General features: G+C 37.3%; 1 protein-coding gene and 1 pseudogene across 1 annotated transcript; one reads left to right on the top strand and one right to left on the bottom strand.

Annotated features, from left to right (window-relative positions):
• Positions 1–610: 610 nt before the first annotated feature.
• On the bottom strand, positions 611–19,431 carry LOC141549097 (ubiquitin carboxyl-terminal hydrolase MINDY-3-like). Its single transcript, XM_074278416.1, has 2 exons — positions 19,328–19,431; positions 611–2,010 (listed from the first exon to the last, which is right to left on the bottom strand). The coding sequence occupies exon 2, from the start codon at positions 1,916–1,918 to the stop codon at positions 611–613; it is 1,308 nt and encodes a 435-aa protein (XP_074134517.1). The 5' UTR covers positions 1,919–2,010; positions 19,328–19,431.
• LOC141549096 (protein PALS2 pseudogene) overlaps positions 1,917–21,056 on the top strand; it is a 109,742-nt pseudogene continuing 90,602 nt past the window's right edge.

The following is a 21,056-nucleotide window of genomic DNA, read 5'->3' as shown; positions in this document are numbered from 1 at the left end:
CCCTAAATGCCTCCCGACTCCCGACTCTAACCAACCCTAAATGCCTCCCGACTCTAACCCTAACCCTAAATGCCTCCCGACTCTAACCCGCCTCCCGACTCCCGACTCCCGACTCTAACCCTAACCCTAACCCTAACCCTAACCCTAACCCTAAATTCGCTAACCCTAACCCTAACCCTAACCCTAACCCTAACCCTAACCCTAACCCTAACCCTAACCCTAACCCTAACCCTAACCCTAACCCTAACCCTAACCCTAACCCTAACCCTAACCCTAAACCCTAACCCTAACCCTAACCCTAACCCTAACCCTAACCCTAACCCTAACCCTAACCCTAACCCTAACCCTAACCCTAACCCTAACCCTAACCCTAACCCTAACCCTAACCCTAACCCTAACCCTAACCCTAACCCTAACCCTAACCCTAACCCTAACCCTAACCCTAACCCTCCCTACCCTAACCCTAACCCTAACCCTAACCCTAACTCTAACCCTAACCCTAAATTCAGTCCCGACTCTAACCCTAACCCTAACCCTAACCCTAACCCTAAATTCTCTAACCCTAACCCTAAACTATAACCCTAACTCTGTATGCCTAGGGATTCTAACCCTATATGGAAGGCCATTTGGTTTGCAGACAGCGTTTAACTGGTGTGTCATCTGTCTGCAACAAAGGGTCTCCAAAACCCATCACAACTGCTGTTCCTTCCACATACATGACCTTTTCATTAAAATTGGACTGTTTTAGTCCATTATAGTGGTATACAGTAAAGGACTCTGGTACATTTGAATTCTGCTCTGGGAAAAATTCTTGGAGGAAAGGACCTAGTAATATAATTCCTAGTCCTTCTGGGTCTAATTTATTTTTCATGACTCTAACACATTCGGGATCAGAAACCAGATCCAATGCTTTCATCACATGTTTTAAAAGAGTATCTGGTATAAATCCATTATCTTCAGGATCATATGCCTGAAAAATCCTCCTGGCTTGCTCAGAAGGTGTCTCAGGAGGCACCAAGGCCATATCCTTAGCAAATAAAACAGTAAGGTGAGTTTCACTACCAACAATCCAAATAGGAAACTTGGGTGATTTCAAATAGGAGCCAACCTTGCAATAACTGAGTGACTCCATAAGGGTTAAGAAGCCCACTGTAGATTGCTTATGTATGCCTAGAAGCTTCATTCCTGAGCACTCTTTATCTCCATCCCATACATTAGAAACTGCATGCCCAGTTAAGAGAAGGTTAATTAGACTTTGGCTACCATAACCATAGACAGGATCAATCAAGGGTTCTGCTGAATCCTCAATTTCATTTTTTATATTTTCAATACCCTTGGTTAGTATCACGGAATAAAGAAAAAGTAACACCCCAAATTTATTGGCCCACATAGAGTATTGCTCACAAATGGCATCTTTGAGCTCTGGGAAACTTTTGAATGACATTCTACGAATTAAGGAGTGGAATGTCTCAAAACTCAGATGATCTTGGGTGGCCAAAGCTGAAGAGGAGTGACCCCTTGGGCAACTACACTCACCCCCTGCAGTTGGTCTATCTGACTTGGCAACGGTCTCCTTCCCTCTTAGCTCACACTCAGCCAAGCAGTAAGGGCCCGAGGTGTTAAAACAAGCTGCTTGTAAGATGTCACATAAGGTATGGCAAAGCAAATCCTTCCGCTCATCCTCTCGACAGTCTCTCCAGGAAGGCTTCTCCGAGGCGAACAGCAGTTTTTTCAAAAGGAACGCCTGAACAGGGGCGATAACAGCACAGGGACCCCCCTCAAACTGCTCCAGGGCTGAGCCTTCTGCCTCACTGAATACGAAGCCCTGGGTCCAGCGACCAAAGATGGGGTCTGAGAGACCTGGGTTGGTCTTCGAACCCCATACGAGCTCCTTCAGCTGCCTAGCCACTTCAGACATGTTGAGACGGCAGGTGCGCCCAGAACAATGGCTAAGAAACGGGAGTGGTTGCCGTGGCAACCAGTATCACGAAGGACACCTGGAGGGACAGACTGAAAAAGAATAAAAATAAGGACTAAGAAGCACTGGCAGGGATTAATACCACAGGAAAAAAACTACGGTGATAATAGAGAAAGCTCAGGAGAAGACAGGTGGGAGGGATAGGAAGTACAGGAGGAGAAGGATGGAGAGAAAGATTAAGAAGGAAAGTGGATGGGAGGTGGGAACAGAGAGAAAAGCTACACCTGGGGAAAAAGAAATATAAAGGGGAGAGCTAGGGAGGAAAAACTGGGGATAAATGGAAAAGGAAGATTAATATAAACAAAAATGGGGAGACAGAGTAGAAGAGGGGAAGGGGGAGGAGGAGGTTTTAGGGGAGGGAGTTGTCCGAAAGGGTTACCGAAAGATCTCTACCCCTCCATCTGAGTCAGAGGAAATCTGTGAGCTACTGGTATGCAGGTCCAAGTCCAGAGAACTGATAAAGGCACAGGAAGTGGCCCCTCCCTATTGTTACCTCATGGAAGGTTCCACTGGCTTAGAGCTGCTAACGTAAGACAGTTCTCTAACTACTCTGCCCCAGTAAAAGAACATGGGGGGGGGGGGGCACGGTGTGGTAACTAAGGAGGAGGAATGGACAAAGGATAAGTTTTTTTTTTTTTTAAGCAGGCAAATAGGAAGATTAATTAATTGATAAAAAAAAAATCTAAGAGTATTAGAGGGAAAACAACAATAAAATAGATAAGCCTTTATTTAATTTGATTAAAAAAAGGAAAAACGAAAATCAAACTGTTAGTCACACACACACACACAAAAAGGGAGTAATTTCTACCCATGATTAGAACATTAGGGCAATAATTTGGAGTTATTTTACCTAACTATATGTCAATAAATCTGATAATCTAAGGAAAAGTGGACCCTCCCTACTGTTGTCTCTTGGAACATTCCAGGAGCTTCCATGCTGCTAATGTAAGACAGTGCTCTGCCTCTTCTGCCCCCTGTGGTGTCTGTCCAAGTAACACAGTATGGAAGTGGTGTGGGGTGGTTACTAATGAGAAGGAATTGGGAAAAAATTAGTTTTTATTAGCAGGCAAATATGATAAATTAATGAATTAATAAAGTTTTAGTGGAAAAAAAGTGATCAGCTTTTATTTAATTTGATTAGAAAAAGGAAAGAAGAAAATAAAATTGTTAATCTCAGAAATGAAAATGGAGAGCTTTCATCAATGAAAAAGTCATTAGAGCAATAATTAGGAGTTTTTTTCCCTAACTATATGTCAATAAATACTATAATCTAAGGGGAAGTGGCCCCTTCCATTGTTGTCTTATGGAACATTCCAGGAGCTCCCATGCTGCTAAGGTAAGACAGTGCTCTCTCTCTTCTGCCCCCTGGGGTGCCTTCCCCACTAAAACAGTATGGGGGACGGGGTGCGGTAACTAATGAGGAGGAATGGGGAAAGGGTGAAGTTAGTGAATTAATAAAAGGAAAGGGGAGTTTTAGGAAAAAGAAAACAAAATAGATCAGCTTTTATTAGATTTGGTTAGAAAAAGGAAACAAGAAATTAAGATGATTAATTTCAGAAATGAAATGGGAGAACTTTGCACCAATTAACAGGACCTTGGAACAATAATTAGGAGTTATTTTGTCTGAATAGATGTCAATAAATCTGATAATCTAATGGGAAGTGGGCCCTCCCATTGTTATCTCATGGAAGGTTCCACTGGCTTAGAGCTGCTAACGTAAGACAGTTCTCTAACTACTCTGCCCCAGTAAAAGAACATGGGGGGGGGGGGGGGCACGGTGTGGTAACTAAGGAGGAGGAATGGACAAAGGATAAGTTTTTTGTTTTTTTGTTTTTTTGTTTTTTTTTAAGCAGGCAAATAGGAAGATTAATTAATTGATAAAAAAAAAAAAACTAAGAGTTAGTATTAGAGGGAAAACAACAATAAAATAGATAAGCCTTTATTTAATTTGATTAAAAAAAGGAAAAACGAAAATCAAACTGTTAGTCACACACACACACACAAAAAGGGAGTAATTTCTACCCATGATTAGAACATTAGGGCAATAATTTGGAGTTATTTTACCTAACTATATGTCAATAAATCTGATAATCTAAGGAAAAGTGGACCCTCCCTACTGTTGTCTCTTGGAACATTCCAGGAGCTTCCATGCTGCTAATGTAAGACAGTGCTCTGCCTCTTCTGCCCCCTGTGGTGTCTGTCCAAGTAACACAGTATGGAAGTGGTGTGGGGTGGTTACTAATGAGAAGGAATTGGGAAAAAATTAGTTTTTATTAGCAGGCAAATATGATAAATTTATGATTTAATAAAGTTTTAGTGGAAAAAAGTGATCAGCTTTTATTTAATTTGATTAGAAAAAGGAAAGAAGAAAATAAAATTGTTAATCTCAGAAATGAAAATGGAGAGCTTTCATCAATGAAAAAGTCATTAGAGCAATAATTAGGAGTTTTTTTCCCTAACTATATGTCAATAAATACTATAATCTAAGGGGAAGTGGCCCCTTCCATTGTTGTCTTATGGAACGTTCCAGGAGCTCCCATGCTGCTAAGGTAAGATAGTGCTCTCTCTCTTCTGCCCCCTGGGGTGCCTTCCCCACTAAAACAGTATGGGGGACGGGGTGCGGTAACTAATGAGGAGGAATGGGGAAAGGGTGAAGTTAGTGAATTAACAAAAGTAAAAGGGAGTTTTAGGAAAAAAGAAAACAAAATAGATCAGCTTTTATTAGATTTGGTTAGAAAAAGGAAACAAGAAATTAAGATGATTAATTTCAGAAATGAAATGGGAGAACTTTGCACCAATTAACAGGACCTTGGAACAATAATTAGGAGTTATTTTGTCTGAATAGATGTCAATAAATCTGATAATCTAATGGGAAGTGGGCCCTCCCATTGTTATCTCATGGAAGGTTCCAGGAGCTTCCGTGCTGGTAACATAAGGGAGTGCTGCCTCCTGTGCCCCCTGTGGTGTCAAACCCACTAAAACAGTATGGGAGGGAAGTTAAGATAGAGGATAAAGAGGTTACTTTTTCTTTTAAGCAGACTAGACAATTGACGAATTAATAAACAAAACTAAGTTTGTATTAGCAAAAATATATATATATAGATAGATAGATAAGACCTTACTAAATTTGATATAAAAAAAAAGAAGAGCATCAAATTGTTGGACTCTAAATACGAAATTGGAGAATTTTCCAACAATGAAGACGATATTGGAGCAATAGTTAGGAATTATTTTTCCTAACTCTATGTCAATGAAACTGATAATCTAAGGAAAAGTGACCTCTCTCCATTTTTGTTTCATGGAAGGTTCCAGGAGCTTCCATTCTGCTAAAGTAAGGCAGTACTCTACCTCCTCTGCCCCCTGTGGAATCTGTCCCACTAAAACAGTATAGGGTGTGGCCTGTAGTAACTAGGAAGAAGGAATAGGCAAAAGAATTTGTTTTTTTCCAGCCAAGTAAGAAAATCAATGAATTCATAAACAAAACTAAGCGTTAGTTTTAGGAAGAAAACAAAGAAAATAAGTCAGCATTTATTGAATTTTATTAGAAAAAGGAAAGAAGGAAATAAACTTGTTCATCTCAAAACTGAAAAGAGAAAACTTTCCACCAATGAAGAGGACATTAGAGCAATAAACATACCTGACTGTATGTCAAGACATCTCATAATCTAAAGGGAAGTAGCCCCTACCCATTGTTGTCTTATGGAACATTCCAGGAGCTTCCATGCTTCTAAAATGAGACAGTGCTGTGTCTCTTGGCCCCCTGAGGTGACTGCCCCATTAAAACAGTATTGGGGGTGGGAAGTAGGAAATGAGAAGGAATGGATAAAAAGGGTTATTTTTTTTTTATTTTAGCAAACAAGTAAGAAAACTAATTAATTAATAAACAACTAAGAGCTAATTTTACAAATTAAAAAACCCAACAAAATAGATATCTTTTTAATTTGATTATTAAAACAAAGAAGAAAATCAAATTGTCAATCTCAGAAATGAAAAAGGAGAATATTCCTGCAAGAAAGAGGACATTAGAGAAATAATTAGGCAGTATTTTGCCTAACTATGTCAATAAATCTCATAATCTAAGGGGAAGTGGCCCCTCTCCATTGTTGTCTTATGGAACATTCCAGGACGTTCCATGTTGCTAAGGTTAGACATTGCTAATAAGAATAAATGGTGCAAGGGTTAGGATTTTTTAGCAGGCAAATATAAAAAATTAATGAATTGATAAAACTAAGAGTTGATTTTAGGGAGAAAAATGAATCAGCTTTAATTTAATTTGGTTAGAAAAGGCAAAAAAGGAAATAAAATTCTTAATCTCAAAAATTAAAAGGGAGAACATTTCACCAGTGAAGAGCACATCAGAGGAATAATTAGGAGTTATTTTGCCCAATTATATATCAATAAATCTGATAATCTAAGAAAAGTGGAGCCTCCCCATTTTTGTCTCATGAAAGGTTCCAGGATCTTCCTTGCTGCTAAGGTAAAGCAGTGCTCTGGCCTTCTTCTGCCCCTGGTGGTGTTCCCCCCAAGTAAAACAGTATGGGGGCTGGGGGGTGATAAATAATGAGGAAGAATGGGGAAAGTGTTAGTTTTGTTTTTGTTTTTTTGTTTTTTATTTTTTTAGCAGGCAAATACAAAAAAATTAATGAATTAATAAAGCAACTTAAGAATTCTTTTAGGTGAGAAATAGATCAGGTTTTATTTAATTTGCTTAGAAAAAGGACAGAAGAAAATAAAATTGTTAATCTCAGAAATGAAACGGGAGAACTTTCATCAATGAAAAAGTCATTAGAGCAATAATTAGGAGTTATTTTGCCTAATTCTATGTCATTAAATTTGATAATCCAAGGGGAAGTGGCCTCTACCCTTTTTGATTTTATGGAACATTCCTGGAGCTAATGCTGCTACTGTTAGAAAGTTCTCTGCCTCTTCTGCACATGGTGTTGTTTGCCCCACTAAAACGGTGTGCTGGGGTGGTGGTAACTAATGAGGAAGAATAGTGAAAGGATTAGGGGTTTTTTTGCAGGAAAATATGAAAACTAATGAAGTAATAAAAGTAAAAATGTGTTTTAGGAAAAAGAAAACAAAATAGATCAGCTTTTATTTGATTTGGTTGGAAAAAGGAAACAAGAAGATAAGGTTGTTAATCTTAGAAATGAAATGGAAGAACTTTCCAGCAATTAACAGGACCTTGGAAAAATAAATAGGAGTTATTTTGTCTGACTAGATATCAATAAATCTTATAATCTAATGGGAAGTGGGGCCTCCCACTATTGTCTCATGGAAGGTTCCAAGAGCTTCCATGCTGCTAACATAAGGGAGTGCTGCCTCCTGTGCCCCTCTGTGGTGTCAAACCCATTAAAACATTATGGGGTGCAAAGGATTGGGTACTAAGAGGAATGGAGAAAAGGGGTTACTTTTTTTTTAACTAGACAAGAGAATTACTGAATTAATAAACAAAACTAAGGGTTTGTATTAGGAAAAAAAATTAAAAACACAATAAGACCTTAGTAAATTTAATTTAAAAAAAGAAAAGAGGAGAATCAAAAAAGGAAATGGGAGAATTTTCCACCAATGAAGACTATATTAGAGCAACAATTGATTCCTAACTATATGTCAATAAAAGTGATAATCTAAGAAAAAGTGACCCCTCCCCCTTCTTGTTTCATAGAAGGTTCCAGGAGTGTCCATTCTGCTCAAATAAGGTAGTGCCCCCTGTGGAGTCTGTCCCACTAAAACAGTATGGGGTGTGGCCTGTACTAAGAAGAAAGAGTGGAGAAAGGATTTTTTTTTCAGCCAAGTAAGAAAACTAATGAATTCATAAACAAAACTTAGAGTTAGTTTTAGGAGGAAAAACAAAATAAGTCAGCATTTATTGAATTTGATTAGAAAAAGGAAAGAAGAAAATAAACTTGTTCATCTCAAAACTGAAAAGGGAGAACTATCCACCAATGAAGAGGACATTAGAGCAATAAACATACCTGACTATATGTCAAAACATCTCATAATCTAAAGGGAAGTAGCCCCTCCCCATTGTTGTCTTATGGAACATTGCAAAAACTTCCATGCTGCTAAGTTAAGACAGCACTTTGCCTCTTCTTCCCTGTGGGGTGTCTACCCCACTAAAACAGTACGAGGTGCAAGGAGTGCTAACAAATGAGGAGGAATGGGGGAAAGGGTTAGGTTTTTTTAGCAAGAAAAATAATGAATTAATAAACAACTAAGAGTTAGTTTTATAAAATAAAAAACAACAACAAAATAAATATCTATTTAATTTGATTATAAAAGGAAAAAGAAAATCAAATTTTAAGTCTCAGAAATGAAAAGGGAGGATATTCCTCCAAGGAGGAGGACATTAAAAAAAAAAATTGGCAGTATTTTGCCTAGCTTTATGCCAAAAAAATCTCATAATCTAATGGGAATTGGCCCTTCGCCATTGTTGTCTTATGGAACATTCCAGGAGTTTCCATGCTGCTAAGGGAAGACAGTGCTCTGCCTCTTCTGCCCTCTGTGGTGTCTTTCCAACTAACACAGTATGGGAGGGGAGGGGGTAACTAATGAGAAGGAATGGGGAAAGGGTTATTTTTTATTAGCAGACAAATATAAAAAAATAATGAACTCATAAAGAAAACTAAGAGTTGGTTTTAGGGGAAAAAAGAGATTAGCTTTTATTTAATTTGATTAGAAAAAGGAAAGAAGAAAATAAAATCATTAATCTCAGAAATGAAAAGGGAGAATTTTCAACCAATGAAAAAGTCAATAGAGCAATCATTAGAAGTTATTTTGCCTATGTGTCAATAAATCTGATAATCTAAGGGGAAATGCCCCTTCACCATTTTTGTTTTATGAAACATTCCAGGACATTTCATGGTGCTAAGGTTAGACCTTGCTGTGTCTCCTCTACCTCCTGTGGTATCTGCCCCAGTAAAACAATATGGAGGGGGTGGTAACTAAAGAGGAAGAATGGGGAAAGGGTTAGTTTTTTTTAGCAAGCAAATAGGAACACTAAGATTTTTGAAACTAAGAGTTGGTTTTACGAAATAGAAAACAAAATATAACAGCTTTTATTTAATTTAGTTAAAAAAGAAAAAAAGAAAATAAACTTATCAATTTCAGAAATGAAATGGGACAACTTTCCACCAATTAAGAGGACATGGGAACAATAATTATGAGTTATTTTGTCTAATTATTTGTCAGTAAATCTGATAATCTATTGGCAACATTGTTGTCTTATGGAAGGTTCCAGGAGCATCCTTTCTGCTAACATAAGGTAGTGCTGCTTCCTCTGTCCCCTGTGGTTTCTACCCCACTGAAACAATATGGGGAAGGTGGTAACTAATGAGGAGGAATGGGGAAAAGGTTACTTTTTATTTTAACAGGCAAATAAGAAAATTAATGACTTAATAAACAAAATTAAGAGTTAGTATTAGGACATAAAAATAACAACAAAATATATAAGCCTTTATTTAATTTGATTTAAAAAAAGTAAAAAAGAAAATCAAATTGTTAGTCTCAAAAAAGAAAAGGGAGAACTTTCCAGCAATGAATAGGACAATAAAGAAATAATAAGGAGTTATTTGGTGTGGGGAATGGAGAGATTAGGTGAAGAACTTACAGGAATGTTTAAATTCTTTTTCTGTATTTTATTATTCATTATTTCTATGTCTCTGTGACCTGCATAAAGATGTTGTGTATTAGCCAATGTTTACTTAAACTTTACATATATTTACTTGATCTGAAATGATGACATTTATCACTATTCAGTGTTATCAATATTTAGACTATTAGTTGAATGCTGTTAGCTTACTAATCTGAATTTTGAAGGTCTTTCTAACATTCAGTTAAGGGGAGAGGTCACCTACTTCTCAATGCTCCCCAACTTATGATCCAAATAGACCAATTAGATGCCTCCACCTCCCCTTCTCAGTGCTCTCTTCCTTGTGATGTAATCTCTTGTGTAAAAGCTGTGTATCTTTACTACTACTTTATCCCTCCTACCACGAGCTTTCTCTTTCTTATCTCACAATGGGATGGCTCATCCTCCTGAGGTTTTCAATAAACAACTTTTCTGCCTTCTACTGAGTGATCTCTGAGTAGTCATTTTGGGTAAGGGTCTTCTCCATCCCTCAAATTTGGCCTAACTATATGGCAATAAATCTCATAATCTAAGGAAAAGTGGGCCCTCCCCATTTATGTCTCATGGAAGGTTCCAGGAACTTCCTTGCTGCTAAGTTAAAGCAGTGCTCTGGCCTACTTCTGCCCCCTATGGTGTCTGTCCAAGTAAAATAGTATGAGGGGTGGGGAGTGAAAACTAATGAGGAGGAATGGGGAAAGGGTTAGTTTTTTTAGCAGGCAAATATAAAAAAATTAATCAATTAATAAAGCAAATTAAGAGTTGGTTTTAGAAAAAAAAATAGATCAGCTTTTATTTAATTTGATTAGAAAAGGGAAGAAGGAAATAAAATTGTTAATCTCAGAAATGAAAAGGGAAAACATTCCACCAATGAACAGGCCATTAGAGCAATAATTAGGAGTTATTTTGCCTAATTATATGTCAATAAATCTGATAATCTAAGGAAAAGTAGCCCCTCCCCATTGTTGTCTTATGGAACATTCCTAGAGCTTCCATCTTGCTAATGGAAGACAGTGCTCCACCTCTTCTGCCCCCCTTCGGTGTCTGACCCACTAAACCAATATGGGGCAAGTGGCAGGGTGTGGTAACTAATGAGAAGTAATGGGGAAAGGGCTACTTTTTTTGTTTTTGTTTTTGTTTTTGTTTTTTAGCAGGCAAATATAAATTAATGAATTAATAAAGCAAATTAAGAGTTGGTTTTAGGGGAAAAAATAAATCAGCTTTTATTTACTTTGGTTAGAAAAAGGAAAGAAGAAAATAAAATTGTTAATATCAGAAATGAAACAGGAGAACTTTTCAGCAAATAAAAAGTAATTAGAGCAATAATTAGGAGTTATTTTGCCTAATTCTATCTCAATAATAATTGATAATCCAAGAAGAAGTGGCCTCTACCCATTTTTGTCTTATGGAACATTCTAGGAGCTTCCTTGCTGCTAGTTTTAGACAGTGCTCCCCCTCTTGTGCCCCTTGTGGCATCTGCCCCACTAAAACAATATGTGTGGGGAGTGGCAATTAATGAGGAAGAATGGGGAAAGGGTTGTTTTTTGTTTGTTTGTTTGTTTTAACAGACAAATATGCATACTAATGAATTAATAGACAAAAGTAAGAATTGGTTTTAGGAAAAACAAAATGGAACAGCTTTTATTTGATTTTGTTAGAAAAAGGAAAGAAGAAAATAAAATTGTTAATCTCAGAAATGAAATGGAAGAACTTTCCAACAATTAAGAGAAATTTGGAACAATAATTAGGAGTTATTTTCTCTAACTATATGTCAATAAATGTAATAATCTATTGGGAATTGGGATCTACCATTATTATGTCATGGAAGGTTCCAAGAGTTTCCATGTTGCTAACACAAGGTAGTGCTGCCTCCTGTGCCCCCGTGGTGTCTGGCCCACTAAAATAGTATTCGGGGCAGGGTGTGGTAATTAAGAAGGAGGAATGGGGAAAGGTTTAGATTTTTTAGTAGGCAAATAAGAAAATAAATGACTCAATAAACAAAATGAATGGGATAATAGAGCAATAATAAGGAGTTATTTTGCCTAACTATATTTCAATAAATCTCATAATCTTAGGAAAACTTGGCCCCTCCCCATTTTTGTCTCATGGAAGGTTCCAGGAGCTTCCTTGCTGCTAAGGTAAAGCAGTGCTCTGGCCTACTTCTGCCCCCTGTGGGGTCTGCTCCAGTAAAACAGTATGTGAGCTGGGGGATGATAAATAATGAGGAAGAATGGGGAAAAGGTTAGTTTGTTTTAGCAGGAAATATAAAAAATTAATGAATTAATAAAACACATTAAGACTTGGTTTTAGGGAAAAAATAATCAGCTTTTATTTAATTTGGTTAGAAAAAGGAAATAAGAAAATAAAATTGTTAATTTCAGAAACGAAAAAAGAAAACATTCTATTAATGAAGAAGACATTAGAACAATAATTAGGAGATATTTTGCCTAATTATTTGTCAATAAATCTAATACTCTAAGGAAAAGTGGATTTTCCCCATTGTTGTCTTATGGAATACTTGAGGAACTTGCATCCTTCTAAAGTAAGACACTGTTCATCCTCTTCTGCCCCCTGGGGTGTCTGGCCCACTAAACCAGTATGGGGGAAGGGACTGAGTGTGGTGACCAATGAGAATGAATGGGGAAAGGGTTAGGTTTTGTTGTTGTTGTTGTTTGGTTTGTTTGTTTGTTTTAGCAGGCAAACATAAAAAATTAGTGAATTTATAAAGCAAATTAAGACTTGGTTTTAGGGGAAAAAGTAGATCAGCTTTTATTTAATTTGGTTGGAAAAAAAGAAGAAAATAAAATTGTTAATCTCATAAATAAAATGGGAGAACTTTCCAACAATGAAAAAGTCAATAGAGCAATCATTAGGAGTTATTTTGCCTATGTATCAATAAATCTGATAATCTAAGAGGAAGTGGCCCCTCCCCATTTTTGTCTTATGAAACATTCCAGGACATTCCATACTGCTAACATTAGACAGTGCTGTGACTCCTCTGCCCCCTGTGGTGTCTGCCCCACTGAAACAATATGGGGGAGGTGGTAACTAATATGGAGTAATGGGGAAAGGGTTAGAATTTTATAGTAGGCAAATATGAAAACTAATGAATTAATAAACAAAAGTAAGTGTTGGTTTTAGGAAAAAGAAAGCAAAATAGATCAGATTTTATTTGATTTCAAAAAAAATAGGAAAAAATAAAATCAAATTGTTACTCTCAGAAACCAAAAGCGAGATTTTTCCATCAATGAAGAGGACATTACAGCAATAATTAGGAGTTATTTTGCCTCATTATATGTCAATAAATCGGATAATCTAAGGAAAAGTGGCCTCTACCCATTTTGTCTTATGGAACATTCCAGGACATTCCATACTGCTAACATTAGACAGTACTGTTTCTCCTCTGCCCCCTGTGGTATCTTCACCACTAAAACAATATGAGGGGGGGATGATAACTACTGAGTCAGAATGGGGAAAGGATTAGTTTTTTTAGCAAGCAAATACTAAACTAAGAGTTGGTTTTAGGGGAAAAAAAAGAAAATAATAACATGAAATCAGATTTTATTTGTTTTTCTTAGAAAAAGGAAAAACGAAAATAAAATTGTTAATCTCAGCAATGAAATGGGAGAACATTTACACCAAGAGAACATTAGAACAATAATTAGAAGTTATTTTGCTTAACTCTCTATAAATAAATCTAATATTCTAATGAGAAGTGTGCCTGATGGGGGCGATAGCCCCTTTGAGATTTCTTGTCTGATCTCCAAATTCCTTTGGGACAGATCTTTGATTTTCAAGATCTGGTCAAGCCAATTTGGGCTGTACCCAGCCCCCACTGGATCTGAGCTGGCTTGGATTTTCTCAATCCCCAACTATCTGCTCAGGTTTCCCCAAAACAGTTTCTTCCTTATCTGAAAAGCATGCACCTTGAAGCAGATAAAACAGCTAAGGTAGAATCATCCCTTGGCGGAGAGTTGAAAGATGCTTTGCATCAGAGACTCTCTGTCCTGCCACTTTCGGTGTATATCTTCCTCTATCTAATGCCTTTTACTAACCAGACTTTAACCTTGCTTCCAAACCTTGCAATAAACCTCTTTTTATCAATCTAGGTTTTGGGGCCTGTAAATTCATTTACAGGGGACTCTCGCTGCCACTAGACCTGATTTAACTTTGTATCCTTGCGCCGAATCCTAAGGGGTTGCAGGGGAGCTCCATGTGACTCCTTGTACCCCAATCCTGCCACTAGACCTCAATTAATCCTATTGAGGTATATACCTCATCATTAGGTATTTACCTCATTATTTGGTTCCTTGTTACCTCATCATTTTGGTTCCCTGACAAAAGTCCTCGAAAACCAGACATAATTTGGGTACCAGCCGGGACTCTGGACAAGGTAAAATATTTTTTCTTTTCCTATTTTGCAGTGGACATCCAAGCCACTTCAGGCCTGGATCGTTGTTAGAGCTCTACACTCAGGCACAATTCTTTACGAATTGCTGCGATTGACGACAGGTCTCCTTTTGTCTCACTCTCTTGTCTCTACAGATAAGAGAGAGGCTGCAAGAATTTGGAAAACTTGGTTGGGTAAACTATGGTATATAAATGTTATGGAATATTATTGTTCTGTAAGAAATGACCAACTGGAAGAATACAGAGAGGCTTGGAGAGACTTACATCAACTGATGTTGAGTGAAATGAGCAGAACTAGGGGATCATTATACACTTCAACAACGATACTGTATGAGGATGTATTCTGATGGAAGTGGATATCTTCAGCATAGAGAAGAGCTAATCCAATTCCAATTGATCAATGATGGACAGAATCAGCTACATCCAGAAAAGGAACACTGGGAAATAAGTGTAAACTTTGCATTTGTTTTTTTGTTTGTTTGTTTTGTTTTGTTTTGTTTTTCTTCCCAGATTATTTTTACCTTCAGAATACAATTCTTCCTTTGCAACAACAACAACAAAATTCAGTTCTGCACATATATATTGTACCTAGGATATAGTACAAGATATTTAATATGTATGGGAATGCCTGCCATCTAGGGGAGGGGGTGGAGGGAAGGAGGGGAAAAACTCAGAACAGAAGGGAGTACAAGGGATAATGTTGTAAAAAAAAAAATTACCTATGCATATGTACTGTCAAAGAAAATGTTATAATTATAAAAATTATTTTAAAAAAAAGATGCATCATAGGGATAAAGATCAAGCTAGGGGCTCTTTGTCCTATACTCAACTACCTCTGGCTTTAAAAAATGTCTTCCTCTATTATTGTTCTGTAAGAAATGACCAGCAGGAAGATTTCAGAAAGGCCTGACGAGACTTACATGAACTGATGCTGAGTGAAATGAGCAGGACCAGGAGATCATTATATACTTCAACAACAATATTATACGATGATCAATTCTGATGAACATGGTTCTCTTCAACAATGAGATGAACCAAATCAGTTCCATGTGTTCAATAATGAATAGAATCCGCTATACCCAGTAAAAGAACTCTGGGAAGTCAGTGTGAACCACTACATAGCATTTCCACTCCCTCTGTTTTTATCCATTTACATTTTTTATTTCCTTCTCAGGTTAATTCTACCTTATTTTAAAGTCCAATTTTCTTGTACAGCAAAATAACTGAATGAATATGTATACATATATTGAATTTAACATATACTTTAACATATTTAATATGTATAGGAATACCTGCCATCTGGGGGAGTGGGTGAGGGGAAGGAGGGGAAAAATTGGAACATCAAATTTTGCAAAGGGTCAATGCTGGAAAATTACCCATGCATACATCTTGTAAATAACAAGCTATATTAAAAAATAAATATTAAAATAAAAATAATAATAAAAAATAAAAGAAAAAGAATTTGGAAAACTAAAAGCTTTTACCTGCCCACATTCTAGACACACCTCTGACTCTAAAATTCTTCCTTAGCAGATGATGGGTTTGGAGAAGGCTGCCGGAAACAAAAGACCTTTTGCATCTCAAGGCACTTCTAATCCTTTTATTTCTTTTGCCAGAAAGCTGGCCCTCAGGAATCGTCTCTTTTTCACCCTCCCAAAACCGCATGGCCATACTAAGGACCCCATCCCTCTTGGGAATCCCAGACCGCCACTCTCTTGATCTGTTCTTGGGAGAAATCGGTGTTTGAGCCCCTCTCAAACCCAACTCTAATGGTCAGGATGGCCACGAGGAGACGGTCAATGAATTGGGGTGTGCATGGAGATATGTCTCTGCCCAGGATGCTGCCTCCCTCCTGGACAGGGGTAAGCAGTCTCCCTTTCAGGTCTTGCTCTCCCAGTCAGATTTGGGGAGACTTGGACGACCTGTCCCACCCTCAAGTTCCAGCGTGAAATCAGCAGAGAAGCCTTGGCTTTTTGGGATGCAACTCACTGGGTAAGATAGCTTTCTCCCCCACCCTCGCTCTGGCCTTTACTCCCCCTCCCCTATGGAGTGGGAATACAGAACTCAAGGCCTTTTTCAGACCTCTCCTGCCATTTAAATGCTCCCATCCTGTCCCCTTCTTGGGATACAATGGGGAGATGGAGACTCAATCTTTTCAAGATCTCTAACTTTTAAAATGGTACTTTGTCACCTGCTCCTGGAGAGATAAATAGCCCAACTATCTCCTGGAACTCAGCTATGTCTCTCTCACTCTTCTATTTTTCTGGATTGGCATTCTATTCCCATGCTAATAATTAAAAGGCTTCTAGCCAGTCTGGCCAGACCAGAAAAAAAGAAACCCTTTTACGATGTTAGCTGGGGAATAAAATTCCAAATCAAGTCAAATTAAACATTTAGGAAAGAAGTCTGTCTTTTCTGTTGTCTTTTTCTCAAGTTCTCTCTAGATTTGTTCTCTGTTCTATACCTGGTCTCTACTACCTGAGGAATCCAGGGCCTATAGAGAATACAAATGCTGTCTAGAGTTAGGGGAGGAGCAATAGAGAACACCTTTTGCTACCCTGCCCTATTCAGTGGCCCTCTCACGAGGTTTTCACTGAAGCAAGCCCAACATAGCACCTTTCTATGGCCAGGGGACAATTCAAAAAAAAACCCGGGACATAGTGGCCTTTGAATTGTGGGAGGCTTGTAAAGAACCCAGAGGATGGTTTGACTCTGGGACGCCGAATGCAAATGAATTCCTATTTTAGACTAATAGTTCTCCTGTACAGAGACAGGGGAGCATTTGTGGAATCTGACAGATATGTCTGATCAGGTTGAGCTATAGAAATGGAACATTTTCGGGCTTGTGGCAAAAAATGGGTGAGCTTCTCTCCTCCATGCCTAGAGATTCTCCTTTAAGATGCAGAGACACATTGGGTTTGAGAAAAGTGCCTCAAGCTTCAACACCGTACTCTGAATAGATTAGCTGAATTCCTATATCTCTCCACCCATCAACTTTCTGGCAAGTCTATTCTTAAAAGCCGTTTCTTTTCTCTCTCAAACTCTGGGACTGATTTTTTATTTGTTACTTTAAATCCATCCCTGCTGGAAATGTGTGAGTTTTGTGGAGCTTTGAATTTTAAAGATTTTGAAGCACAAAGGAAAGAGGAATACAGGTTTGCATTAAGGAATGAGAAGGTATTGGAAATGTATTTAGGAATAGGAAGGAAGAGGTGGGGGAAAGAGGAATGGGAATCTGTTGTCTTCAAAGGCAAAGTGGAACCGCTAGGAAAGTTGTTGAAGGTTGTTTAAAGTATGTTGCCAGAAGGAAAGAGGAAAGTTTTTAATAGAAGGATGGAAAAAAATTTTTTTTGAATGGGGGAAGGGTGAGCACCTGGAATACTTTCCTATCTTCACCTCCTCCCCCCCAGTGTTTCCAGCCAGTTTTTTCAAAAGGTGATTTAAAGAGAAAGACTCAAGTTTCGGTTAACTGATTGAATGTTTATTGTTTATACAAAATGTGTTTTATTGTTTGTGGAATATGGTCATAAATGTGAAAAGTTTGATTGCTATTTTAAGAGCTTCTTGAATTCTTGTATGTGGTATTTGGACATTCTATATAAGTTTAAAATATAAGTTTAAAGATTATATTGGGTCATCCTGAGATTATTTAAAGAGACTCAAAAATAATAGTTTTTTGTCCTTTTGGAAAAGTGTTTCTGTTAAGAATGATATGCGATTTGGGATATTTTCCCATGTATTGGGTATTTTAAAAAGCAAACTGATTTGTATGAATTGTATTTACTTATGAAACATCTACTTGGATATGAACCTATGGGTACAAATTCCTTACTGTTATCAATATAAGGTTATGATAAATATATGTTTAGAATTTATCAGAAATCTGATTAATGGAATCTGTTAATGGTAATAAAAATTTTCTTGAGTTTAAAGTTAATTAGTTAATTAATTAATGTTTTTTGGGAGTTTTAAAGCTCCACCCTCTGGGACAATTGATTGGAAGTTGAGTTTTAACTGCTCATGTTACAGTTATGTTGCATTTTTTCCTCCTGAAACTGATTTTTATGAACAAAGCAATGGTCAATAGAATTGTTAAAGCAATTCAATTATGTCATACCTTGCTATTTTCAGTCTGATTATATGTAATCATTGTATCCTAAATGCTTGGGCAAATAAGTTTTTAGCCTGGTCATCTGTCTGCTACTGTTAGAAAACACAAATATTTTGTTTTAAGGGTTTTTAATCATTTTTTCACATAGGAAGCTGCTGGCCAATCTATTTTGGCCTCTTCACATTTTTGCAGCAGTCCTGTGGACCAAGTCTTTCTATCACAGGTTGTTTTAACCTTTATTTGCTAGATTTATGTTTTTGTTCTAGATTTTGGGTCAATTTACAAAAATTGACTTGCTTCTGGGACATAGATCAGCTTTGATTGTCAACACAGCAGACCTCATCCCATGGAATGAGAGCCTCCAACCATTTCTCAGACTGGAGCCGTTTTAGAAGAGACCATGGACTAGACCCTGCTTCTAGTGAACTTTGGACTGCAATGGAGGACTTTAGGAATGGTTGATGAATGACTGTTAAACCTTGTCTGGGTTATTTAAAATTTAGGATGGGAGTTATTAAAACTGTGCAACTATTGCTGTTATCCTAAGACAGTGGGGGAGATTAGCTTTGGATTTCTCAGCATTTTCTCCTCCTTCTCTTTAATAGTTAGATGGGCATCCTATCAGCAGCTTACAGAAGGGATCTGATATATTTCCCCATTTCCATGTGTCACCATCTCCACCCTGGACGACACCCCACTTTTAATCTGTTCCCTAGATCTGTTTTCTCTAGGCTTCAAACCTTGGATTCTCAGCTGCCTTTCAGCCTGGACAATTCACTGGGGACAACTTACCGGGACACCCCCTAGATGCCCTGCTGCCATCCCCCACACCTCAACGCCTCACCTCCTGGCATGAACCCAAAATCTCTATGACCCTTGTCAGCTCGAAGCAGTTAAGTGGAGATCGACGTCCCTTTTCCCACATGCATCTGGAGGTGACTGCTTGAGAGGAAAACAAGACGAGGGGACCCCACTACTCTGAAGATCCTTGGAGAAGATCTTCCAACCCTGCCTCAAATAAGAGACATTGCCCCAAAATTTTTTTTCTTAAAAGAATTTAAGGGGCGGAGCCAAGATGGCGGAGAAGAAACACACGACTCAGTGAATGTCCTCACTCCCTCACAACCAATTAGATAAATTAAGTCTCAGAATTAGCTCAGGACTGATAGATACCACAAGGACTGGAAGCACGACTTACCAGCTGAAGAGAATCTGGAGTTTCAACAGGAAAGGTCAGTTCTCAGTGGAGAAAACTGAATGGCAATAGGAAGGAATATACTTTCTTCTCAGCAGTTCATGGATCCTATACAAAAATTGACCATATATTAGGACATAAAGATCTCAAAATTAAATGTAGGAAGGCAGAAATAATAAATGCCTTCTTCTCAGATCACAATGCAATAAAAGCTACATTCAGTAAAAAGTTAGGGGTAAATAGACCAAAAAGTAATTGGAAACTGAATAATCTCATCTTAAAGAATGACTGGGTGAAAGAGCAAATTATAGAAACAATTAACAATTTCACCCAAGATAATGATAATGATGAGACATCATATCAAAATCTTTGGGATGCAGCTAAAGCGGTAATAAGGGGAAATTTTATATCTTTAGAGGCTTATTTGAAGAAAATTGAAAAAGAGAAGATTAACGAATTGGGCTTACAATTTAAAAGGCTAGAAAAAGACCAAATTATAAACCCCCAACCAAAAATTAAACTCGAAATACAAAAATTAAAAGGAGAAATCAATAAAATTGAAAGTAAAAAAACTATTGAATTAATAAATAAAACCAAGAGTTGGTTTTATGAAAAAGCCAATAAAATAGATAAACCTTTGGTAAATTTGATCAAAAAAAAGAAAGAGGAAAATCAAATTGATAGTCTTACAAATGAAAAGGGGGATCTTTCCACCAATGAAGAGGAAATTAGAGAAATAATAAGGAGTTACTTTGCCCAACTTTATGCCAATAAATTTGATAACTTAAGTGAAATGGATGACTTCCTCGAAAAATATAGGCTCCCTAGATTAACAGAGGAGGAGATAAATTGCTTAAATAGTCCCATTTCAGAAAAAGAAATAGAACAAGCTATTAATCAACTCCCCAGGAAAAAATCCCCTGGACCACTTGGATTCACATGTGAATTCTACCAAACATTTAAAGAACAATTAGCCCCAATGCTATATAAACTATTTGAAAAAATAGGGGATGAAGGAGTCCTACCAAACTCCTTTTATGACACAGACATGGTACTGATACCTAAACCAGGTCGATCGAAAACTGAGAAAGAAAATTATAGACCAATCTCCTTAATGAATATTGATGCTAAAATCTTAAATAAGATATTAGCAAAAAGACTTCAGAAAATCATCTCCAAGATAATACACTATGATCAAGTAGGATTTATTCCAGGAATGCAGGGCTGGTTTAATATTAGGAAAACTATTAATATAATTGACCATATTAATAATCAAATTAATAAGAACCATATGATCATCTCAATAGATGCAGAAAAAGCATTTGACAAAATCCAACATCCATTCCTACTAAAAACTCTTGAGAGTATAGGAATAAATGGATTATTCCTTAGAATAATTAGGAGTATATATTTAAGACCGTCAGTAAGCATAATATGCAATAGAAATAAACTGCAACCTTTCCCAGTAAGATCAGGAGTGAAACAAGGTTGCCCACTATCACCATTACTATTCAATATAGTACTAGAAACGCTAGCCTCGGCAATAAGAGCCGAGAAAGAGATTCAAGGAATTAGAGTAGGAAATGAGGAAATTAAACTATCACTTTTTGCAGATGACATGATGGTATACTTAGAGAACCCCAAAGACTCTGCTAAAAAGCTACTAGAAATAATTCAAAATTTCAGCAAAGTGGCAGGATACAAAATAAATCCATATAAATCCTCGGCATTT

This window comes from Sminthopsis crassicaudata, chromosome X (assembly GCF_048593235.1).
Source record: "Sminthopsis crassicaudata isolate SCR6 chromosome X, ASM4859323v1, whole genome shotgun sequence".
In the NCBI taxonomy this organism is placed as follows: domain Eukaryota; kingdom Metazoa; phylum Chordata; class Mammalia; order Dasyuromorphia; family Dasyuridae; genus Sminthopsis; species Sminthopsis crassicaudata.
The sequence above is the reverse complement of the archived record's forward strand: the minus strand, read 5'-3'. Positions and strand labels throughout refer to the sequence as shown.

What these genes read in the sequence shown, in the direction of transcription:
- LOC141549097 (XM_074278416.1), bottom strand. Translation starts at nt 1,918, where the DNA reads ATGTCTGAAGTGGCTAGGCAGCTGAAGGAGCTCGTATGGGGTTCGAAG.